Source organism: Tachysurus fulvidraco, chromosome 5 (assembly GCF_022655615.1).
Source record: "Tachysurus fulvidraco isolate hzauxx_2018 chromosome 5, HZAU_PFXX_2.0, whole genome shotgun sequence".
In the NCBI taxonomy this organism is placed as follows: Eukaryota; Metazoa; Chordata; class Actinopteri; order Siluriformes; family Bagridae; genus Tachysurus; species Tachysurus fulvidraco.
Window position 1 is genome coordinate 24,898,462 of NC_062522.1, and position 10,171 is coordinate 24,908,632.

The 10,171-nt window shown below is 36.0% G+C and overlaps 1 protein-coding gene across 2 annotated transcripts; it reads right to left on the minus strand.

Moving 5' to 3' along the window:
* Positions 1 to 614: 614 nt before the first annotated feature.
* On the minus strand, positions 615 to 7,201 carry tmem74b (transmembrane protein 74B). Of its 2 annotated transcripts, XR_003440642.2 has the most exons (3): positions 6,958 to 7,200; positions 2,790 to 3,569; positions 615 to 1,485 (listed from the first exon to the last, which is right to left on the minus strand). XR_003440642.2 is itself a non-coding variant. In XM_027146296.2 (2 exons), the coding sequence occupies exon 2, from the start codon at positions 3,517 to 3,519 to the stop codon at positions 2,899 to 2,901; it is 621 nt and encodes a 206-aa protein (XP_027002097.1). In that variant the 5' UTR covers positions 3,520 to 3,569; positions 6,958 to 7,201; the 3' UTR covers positions 615 to 2,898. The 2 variants fall into 2 exon arrangements, 1 of the variants encoding a protein (XP_027002097.1); XM_027146296.2 differs by having other exon boundaries at positions 615 to 3,569; positions 6,958 to 7,201.
* Between the last annotated feature and the right edge of the window lie 2,970 nt (positions 7,202 to 10,171).

Here is a 10,171-nt window from a genome sequence, read left to right on the forward strand (position 1 = left end):
GATCAGCAAATGTACTGAAACCAGTCTGTCTGGCTCCCCAAACATCAGTCATGAGTATAATTTTTCCCATTACAATGTTGAATTATTTTATATATTTTTATTATACAATGTATGAATTATTTTATGCATTGTGTTACTGTCACATGCTTGGCTATCTGGGTAGTTACATGAATGACATATGTACATTGTTAGTATTAAAGTAGCCATTGAGTGTGCCTGGTCAACTTAGCCTTTTTGGCTTTCCTGTCTCTCTAAAATTAAGAAAAGTACAATCGATGGTAAGTTTATCTTGTATAACTTACCATATATGTGTATAAATATAACCTATTTGTTGCTATATATCAGTGCACAGGGACCACCATAGCTGGCCTAATATTATTTAACAGGTGGACCATTTTTAGCACTAGTACAACATTCAGAAACTCCAGCATTACTGTTTTTATTAATACATTTATACCAATTGTACATGCTTCTAACAAGTGCCAATGCTGTGCTGAGAATGGTCTACCACCTAAATTATATCTGTTTAGCAGCGATATCATGGTGTTGAAGATATTCTGTCCTTATAACTCCCTTATAAAACATCAGATGCAGATCAGTTTCTCATAAATAGGAACATTCAAATGCATATAAATTTATTGACAAACAAACATTTGTTCAATTATTAGAAACAAACAAACAGCAATGCAATAACTACACATACATTGACTTTATATTCTTGATTTATTATAACAGTATAATCTCTAAAGTACACCACACAATGTGTTAAAATGTCATCTTATGAACATTAAAGTTGTCTGAAATACAAACAAAAAAATCATGTTTATATTATAGTCTGGTTAAATAGTTTTATAAATGTTTCTCTACTATGTATAAAGTTTGATATTAATTGTATGTATATTCACATGTTTATTTGGAGTCTGTTATATTACATAATCAGTGTGAAATATAGAAAATATGAAATGTGATGACATTTTTGAATACAAGTGGTAGGAATCCCTTTTCAGACCAACACAGACTGTCCAAATTACCATGATTTCTTTTTTTCTGCCTTATTTCTTAAATGTGGCATTACTATATTTGAGCAAATTTAATATTAAATGTGGAACATATATAGTCTGATACCTGTACAATCCAATATGATTTTAATTATTTCATTGTATCAACTTTGTATTTTACATTTTCTTTAAATAGTATAATTTCAAGGATGTAACAGTGACAACAAATGTAACAGTGGCAATGCATCTATTGAACTATTTGGTCAGTGGAATGGCAAGAAGATTTTTTAACAGATTTATAAGAAGTACATTACTGAGGACTTTTTATATATATATATATAAAACAATGTATATATACAATTTGCTTATATTTTCACCTGGTATTGTTCTTTAATATTATCATCATCACATCATACCAACATATAGGTAATATATCACATCCCTAGCTCAAAGGACATTGGAAAAAATGCTGTAGTCTCTTCTTCAACTGCAAAGGAGAAACAGGATCTTATATCAGAGTGCATCATATACTTTAAAAGATGAGCTTAAAAGAAAAGACAACATTTTTTGCTTAAAAAGTTTATCCAGAAGAAATAAATCAATGGATGTCAGGATTTCTATCATGTTATTGTCCTAAATTCCTGAGCATCCTTTATGGTGTTCTGGCAGTGGCATCACACAGAATGCTTTGTTAATCACTCTACATTATAATAAAGATAACAAAAACATTAATAACATACATTTTAATAAAGGTTTAGTTTCTGAACTTTAAAAAAAGATTTGCTGTGCAATTTAATGAGTGATTTTTGTTTTAATTATTCAGTTAATTAATTCATGCACATGATAAAGAGTCCTTTTAAAACCCTGTGCTTCTTAAACCTTGACCACAAGTATATAAACTGCAACCTAGGCTTAGGCTTATATATATATATATTAATTAGAGAGAGAAAGCAGTATAGTCTCTTCTATAATTTCTTCTGCTCTTGATTGTACCAATTTTGTGCCTACTTTCTTAAAAACTCAAACTTGGCCATTAATTAAACAAAAAATGCTCAATCTATAGTGTGTGTGCCAAGTATACCTGTCTCAGATTTCATAATTATAATCTATTATAGACTTGTGATATAGATATAGGTAGATATTTTAGTTTTGTGTATCCCTTGCTCATAATGCCAAACATAACTAGCTACTTCTCGATTATTTAAGTGTCCATAATATTAAGTAGTTACTATATCACTATTCACAACTGTATTCTTTCAGAATGTATTTTTCTATGTATATTAAACTTGTATAATAAATGTGAATATTGTGACTTCAGAATATATGCTTCTATGCTGTCATTTATGTATTTCTTGCATATAAAATCTGTGTATCAGTTATGCTCTGCTCTGCTGTATATATTAGAGGCTACAACAAATGAAACAATTTCTAAATTGCCTATTCTAAATGTCCTATTCTAATTCAGAAATGTAATCGACAGATTATAATGGTTAAGGCAACATGAAAGATTTCTGAAAGATAGCAGTCTGAAACCCAATTTAACAAACCTAATTTAAAATTATTTACAAGTTATTATAGTTAATATATACTTTCATATGCTGCATTTTGTTTGGTAGAAGGGAAAAATGTAATCGCTGTAGGTCATGGCACCCCTGGAGAGTTTCATATATTCAGTGTTCTTGTATTCTTTTACAAGTTGATCTTATATAATTCCAGCTAAGATTCAAATATATGGTACTTTTTATATCAGTAAAGTGTCTCTTCATGTACATTTGTTCTTTGTGTACTTACAGTCTATAGAAGTAAGGAGCCATTTGGGAATCGGCTATTTGAGTGGCAGGCACTGTTTGGGCTTGTGCTACTGAGGTTGCCTTAGATTTTCTTCAGCACTAAGTGCATCCTAAGTATCTGTGCTTGAATAACACTCCATGATAGGTTCACTTCCGTTTCCAGATGCTAACTGTCCCATCCTCATGTTTATTGAGCCATAAGACTTCATAGATCTCCTTAAGATGCCAAATTTTTTGCGGTGATAAAGTTCACCTTTGCATAGAGAAATCATTAACAGAACTGACAAGAGCATCCCACCTAGAGTAAGTAAGCCAAGTCCAGCAATGATGCACTTATCAAGGTGAGAGCTGAGCTGCGCATAGTACATCTCCAACTTTTCCATCTGGCGTGCTGTAACCTGGTCTGGATTTATTTGAGCCTCCCGTGGAATGATATAGGCAATGACAACTAAAACAATTCCACTTATGAGAAAAACCAATGCCAACATGAAGCTGTAATCAACAGAATGCTCTTCATAGACTGGTTCTTGTTCTTCATCCGAGTAAACATCTCCTTGAAGAATCTGAGAGCTAGTTCCCCCACCACTGTCAGAGGGGAAATGTTGACTTGTTGTCCTGGAATTAACACCACATACCCTGGTTTCCTCTTCCTCATTACAGAAAGAAGTGTTTTCGATGCCATGTCCCGAGGGCCTGAGCTCACGGAGCTCTACACAATTCACACACTCCATCCACACTCAGATTGGATGCTCATGATTAAACAAAGGGATGAACGTTGTGGCTGGAAACAAGAAGTCAAATTATTTATGCAGCACAATTAAAAGCAACAAGAGTTAAGCAGATTGCTATATAGTTTATACTTGTATTTAAAAGGTATCAAATTATTAAAAATGCAGGCGTGGACACATTACTAGCTGGATGCCTAGAATGAACAAGCTTTTATGTTCAAGCTATTTTTTTTTTTTTCATTAGTTGTCTAGTAGACAAGTGGGTTGCGGATGAATGGTTCATTCTGAAGACAGACACACCCCAATTATAAAAGTATATGCACACTTTTGCTTCCAGGTTAATGCAATTTTTTTCTGTTTTATGTTTCTGTTAATTTATGTTTCTGATTGTTTTTCATTCGTACTTAGTATGTATTTGTCACTTAATTTGCCTATTTTGTCATTTTACATTTAGGCTGGAAAATATCTGATGTGTCTTATCTTGGTTTCATCTGTTTACAAAACAGAAATCTGTATTTAAGATAGTATTAGCCATTTAATAGTTGCAGAATTGTTTTACATAGTCCCTCCATATTCACATGTTCAAAAGAAATTTGGGCCAGGTGTATCCTGTTACCATGTTATTTCATGACAAATTAAGGAGATAAAAAGTGTTGAATTTGCATTCAGAAATTCTTAATCGACACCAAAAGAGATGTCAATGCGAGTGATGAAAGCCATCATTAGCCTGAAAAAAATTACAGACCAATCAGAAAGATAGAAAAGTGGCCAAATCAACAATTTGGTACATTCTGAAAAATAAGGAATTACAGTGGTGAGCTCAGCAACACAAAAAGGCCTGGAAGACCACAAAAGAAAACTACATTGGATTCTTTACTTGGAGAAGAAAAGCATCCAGCCATGACAATAATAGTCTATTATTGTCTGCCTATAACCAAAAGATGGATTCATGATGCAAACCACTGGTAACACTCAAGAACAGAAAGACCACCAGAATAGACATTAATAGAAGTAGACTTAGAATACACTTCTAAAACATCTAATAAGCCTTACAGTTTTAAAACAAGTTGTTCTAGACAGCTGTTCTATACCAAGAAAAGGGGGGGGAATGAATGTGCATGAATAACTGCAATGGAGCTTGGTCAGTGGTGATTATTAAGGACAGAAGTAGCATGATGAATTCTGACGTGAACAGAGCTATACTTTCTGCTCATATTCAGAGTGCAGATGGACTATGATCCAAAATATATTTATAGTACAGATGGATCTTGATCCAAATGTGAAACCAAACCGTGGCAAAGAAATACAATGTTAACTTGACTTCAATCCAATGGAGTATGCTTTTCAAAAAACTACGTTTTGACTGTAAGGGATTATAATGCATGTTTATACATATGTTAGTCAATATTTGTTTCTCCATTTATTTCTGAGCCTGTGAAAATGAAGGGACATTGATTCAAATTGTGTCATTGTGCCATAGATATACACTGCTCAAAAAAATAAAGGGAACACTTAAACAACACAATGTAACTCCAAGTCAATCACACTTCTGTGAAATCAAACTGCCCACTTAGGATGCAACACTGACTGACAATCAATTTCACATACTGTTGTGCAAATGGAATAGACAACAGGTGGAAATTATAGGCAATTAGCAAGACACCCCCAATAAAGGAGTAGTTCTGCAGGTGGTGACCACAGACCACCCCAGTTCCTTTGCTTTCTGGCTGAAGTTTTTGTCACTTTTGAATGCTGGCGGTGCTTTCACTCTAGTGGTAGAATGAGACAAGAGTCTACAACCCACACAAGTGGCTCATGTAGTGCAGCTCATCTAGGATGGCACATCAATGTGCGCTGTGGCAAGAAGGTTTGCTGTGTCTGTCAGCGTAGTGTCCAGAGCATGGAGGCGCTACCAGGAGACAGGCCAGTACATCAGGAGATGTGGAGGAGGCCGTGGTAGGGCAACAACCCAGCAGGAGCGCTACCTCCGCCTTTGTGCAAGGAGGAACAGGAGGAGCACTGCCAGAGCCCTGCAAAATTACCTCCAGCAGGCCACAAATGTGCATGTGTCTGCTCAAACGGTCAGAAACAGACTCCATGAGGGTGGTATGAGGGCCTGACGTCCACAGGTGGGGGTTGTGCTTACAGCCCAACACGGGGCAGGACGTTTTGCATTTGCCAGAGAACACCAAGATTGGCAAATTTGCCACTGGTGCCCTGTGCTCTTCAAAAATCAAAGCAGATTCACACTGAGCACATGTGACAGATGTGACAGAGACTGGAGATGCAGTGGAGAACGTTCTGCTGCCTGCAACATCCTCCAGCATGACCAGTTTGGCAGTGGGTCAATAATGGTGTGGAATGGCACTTCTTTGGAGGGCCTCACAGCCCTTCATGTGCTCGCCAGAGGTAGCCTGACTGCCATTAGGTGCCGAGATGAGATCCTCAGACCCCTTGTGAGACCATATGGCGGTGTGGTTTGCCCTGGGTTCCTCCTAATGCAAAGCCATGCTAGACCTCATGTGGCTGGAGTGTGTTAGCAGTTCCTGCAAGACGAAGGCATAGATGCTATGGACTGGCCCGCCCGTTCCCAGACCCGAATACAATTGAGCACATCTGGGACATCATGTCTCGCTCCATCCACCAACGCCACGTTGCACCACAGACTGTCCAGGAGCTGGCGAATGCTTTAGTCCAGGTCTGGGAGGAGATCACTCAGGAGACCATCCGCCACCTCATCAGGAGCATGCCCAGGCGTTGTAGGGGGGTCATACGGGCACGTGGAGGCCACACGCACTACTGAGCCTCATTTTGACTTGTTTTAAGGACATTACATCAAAGTTGGATCAACCTGTAGTGTGTTTTTCCATTTCGATTTTGAATGTGACTCCAAATCCAGACCTCCATGGGTTAATACACTGAATTTTTGTGTGATTTTGTTGACAGCACATTCAACTATGTAAAGAACAAAGTATTTAAAGAGACTATTTCATTTATTCAGATATAGGATGTGTTGCTTAAGTGTTCCCTTTATATTTTTTGAGCAGTGTATATATAGATTCTATCCAAGAAACAATTAACAGGGTGGAATACACCCTGGATAGTATACCAGTGTCTATGGCTTGCTGTTACTGACTAGAGTGCAAGATTTCTAGTGTCACTTTAACTTACTATTCAATTAGATCTCATCCATGTGTAAAAACGCACATGGTCTATAGAATCCATTTGCTCTTTTACATTTGTTGTACTAGGAGATTTATTCATGGAGTATTTATAAGACACTTTGACCTTGTTCTGGCCACTAACCTTCCCTTGCCGCATTTGTGCACAACTGAAATTTCAGTACATAATTACCATTATTTTATGTTTTCAGCAGACAACGAAGGAAAGCTGCAACAGGGACGAAATTGACGCCAGTGATGTATGGAGTGTTTCACCTACCTTCAGGTGCTGATGAGCGCCAATCACCTAGCATTGTTACCGGATTCTGCGTGTTGCCAGGAAAACCTCAAAGAAGAAGTGACCGTTCGCAAACCGACATATTATATATAATAGGCGTTAAAAAGCAACAACTGAGTTAATACTAAGCCGCAATTAAACAGGTAGCAATTTTAACGTTAACTATAATTCCGACAGCGAGTCAGCGGTGCCGTTAAGGACGTGATCCGCCCTTCGGTCTCAACCAAATGCTTTGAAACAAAGGGGGGAAGGGGACATTGCGTGTTATTCGTATTGCTTTCAAAAACATCGAATTCTTTAGTACTGATAGTGCACCTATTGTCTAATATTAGCAGGTACCGTTCAATTAATTTCAGCATGACGCTGTAAAAGTTAATACAATTTCGCTTTTCCGTTTTTAAAACACACCCCTTCGCTTCTCCTATCATTAATTCGTCCGCTGGTGGATAAACATAAACAAATCACCATAAGCTCTTGTGCTTATAGTTTATTTCTAAGATAAATGTGATGCAGTAATAAGTAGTAGTAGTAGTAGTAGTAGTAGTAGTAGTAGTAGTAGATATAAGTAGCTTTTTTTTTGTCATTTTCTGCTTGAGTGTTTTTAAATTTAATTTCTCAAAGCAGATTTAATTTAGAAAATCATAATGCATAATGTTTCTCAACTCACCTTTGGGTCAAAGGCCTTTTATGTTTGAGCCATTTATGATTTTTTTCCTGGGTGGCTAACATGGTTAGATGGGATGAAATTCATACATTCTTAAAATGAATGTTTAAAAATGGTAAATGAAAATATTGACCTGGTGTAAAAATGATAAATAAGCCACACCAGGCTTGTTTTGAGACACAAAAATGAAATCACACCCTCAGATTTTCCATTGATTTGCAGAGGCCATGATTTCAAATCTGTTCTTGTTAATCTCATAGATTTGTTTATGCATTTTATTCATTTTGCATTTTTCATATTGATTAAACAATTTACAAACTGATGATACAATTTGTAATTTAGTATTAAAACTGTGTTCTATTTGTTAGGATATCTAAATTGCACTTTTTCATTAATGTCATATGAATTATGAAATGAATTCATTTTGCATTTGATTTAGCATTTGCATTGCATTTAATATGCAGATTTTTTTTTCTTTGTCAATACTTAAGGTACAATGTTTACATTTTTTTAATTGTTATCTGAGGTAAATGATTTTAAATATCAAAATCAGGATTATCAGCCAAGTGTGTTGACACACACAAGGAATTTGGCTGTTTGTGACTCTCAAAAGTACAAATATAAATAACATTATACTATGCATTTAGCTTGAACTATACAAGACAAAACAGACAAGACAAAATAGACTATACAAGACAAAAACTATAAAATACCTTTTTATTCGGGTTTTGGCAATGCATATTTTCATGTATAGCATATTTTATTGATTTAGACCGTCATTCTAGAATATCATTCAATATCAAATCATCATTTTCTAAAATTATATGAACACATTAAACGAAGTTAAAATATCTGCATACTAAGCAATGAGCCCAAGTAACATTCTATTTTCCCAGTCTGATGTTTCGTAAAAACACAATTTAATTACATAATATCCATCAGTCATTTCAGTATATCTGTGAGGTGGAGTTGTTTCTATCCCAAGATTCCAGGGGTCAAGATCCGGGTTTAATGCTTATGACACATACTCATACTTTCATTATGTCAAATGAATTAACTCGTGTTATTCCTATAAAGCAGCTCCACTGAAAGGTTTTAAACTATATTTCGACTTTTTCTAATTAGACCTAAAAATAAATGCCGAAAATAAATAAATCTTATTGCATTTATTGAGGCACATCTAAGCCTGGACATCTGCAGATCATCTGAATCAACAACACAGTTGTGATCCAGGTTCAAAACAGCACACCTTTAACTTTTGATCCACCTTCATCTCTCGCCACAATTTTTATCTCATATTCTTTTTATTTTATATATATAATTGTGGCAAGAGTTCAGCTTGTTTTTAAAAATCAACTTAATTCTCAGATACTGATTGCAACTTAACATTGTTTAGATCCTAGGTTTAAATCTGACTACAGCCTAATTTTGTTTTAATCAGACTTTCACACTAATTTTACTTCCATTTTACTTGGAATGACCCAACAAATGGCTGATGTGGGCGGATCTTCTAATCTACACAGTGAGCTGCATTCGGCCTCAGAACCATGCAGCGATTGCGTGTGCATGATGGAGCGAATTAGAATCAGGCATTTTGCAGAACACGACACGTATGGGGTCCTTGACTGTTGGCTAAATCCAAATAACCTTATGTGAGAAGCTGTGGAGTTCGTGTGGGTGAAAGCTCACTGTTCAGTACGAAGAATGGCTGGTATGTTGTTTATGAAACGTGGTAAAATGTTTTAGATATATGTATATATTTATAGTTTTGTCCTTTCTGGCTCGTCAAAGTACGCCTGACGTTAGCTAGTTACTCCTGATGTAACGTGCTAACCAGCTATCCGAAGACAGACATATTGAGCCTGCTGTTATAATTAACTGTTCAGAAAACCGGAAAATACTCGCAAATCACTGATGAAATGCATAACAATATGAAATACATGAGTTAAGTTTTTATTTTTTTCTAGGCTGGTTTAAAGTAAGCCAACTATTTCGTATTAACCTGGTTTAACTTAAGCTAAGGTTCCGTAAGCTAATCAGTGAAACATTACTGTGTTCCTAACTGTGTTTGAACGTGTGTTGTTTATTTGTTCTCTCTGTATAACAAACGATGTGCGTTTCTGTCAACATTTTCTAGGTGAGTTTCTGACACTTTGTTTAACGGTTGAAATGCGCTAAAGAGACGTCCAGGCTTCAAACCAAGTCCACGTAAATACAAGGCCGATGGCTAAATATAGCACAACATAGTTTCTAAAAATACACCCTGTGGTGTATTTACGCTGTATTATAACGGCTTAAACACCGTGTGGAAAATAACCCGTTTTTATTCGAGCTAGTAAACCGTTAACGAACAGAGAACGAAGCTGAAAGTTTGTTTCTTATTCGGACTTTTCGTTCCGCCTTAAAAGCTACAGTAGTAACTTTGCCGCATGGAGTTGGCGTCGTTAAGCACTAGAATGCTGTACAAGGGTAAACGTTTTGATTTGCAATTATACTGCACACTAATGCTAAACAAACAAACACCGCACTAAT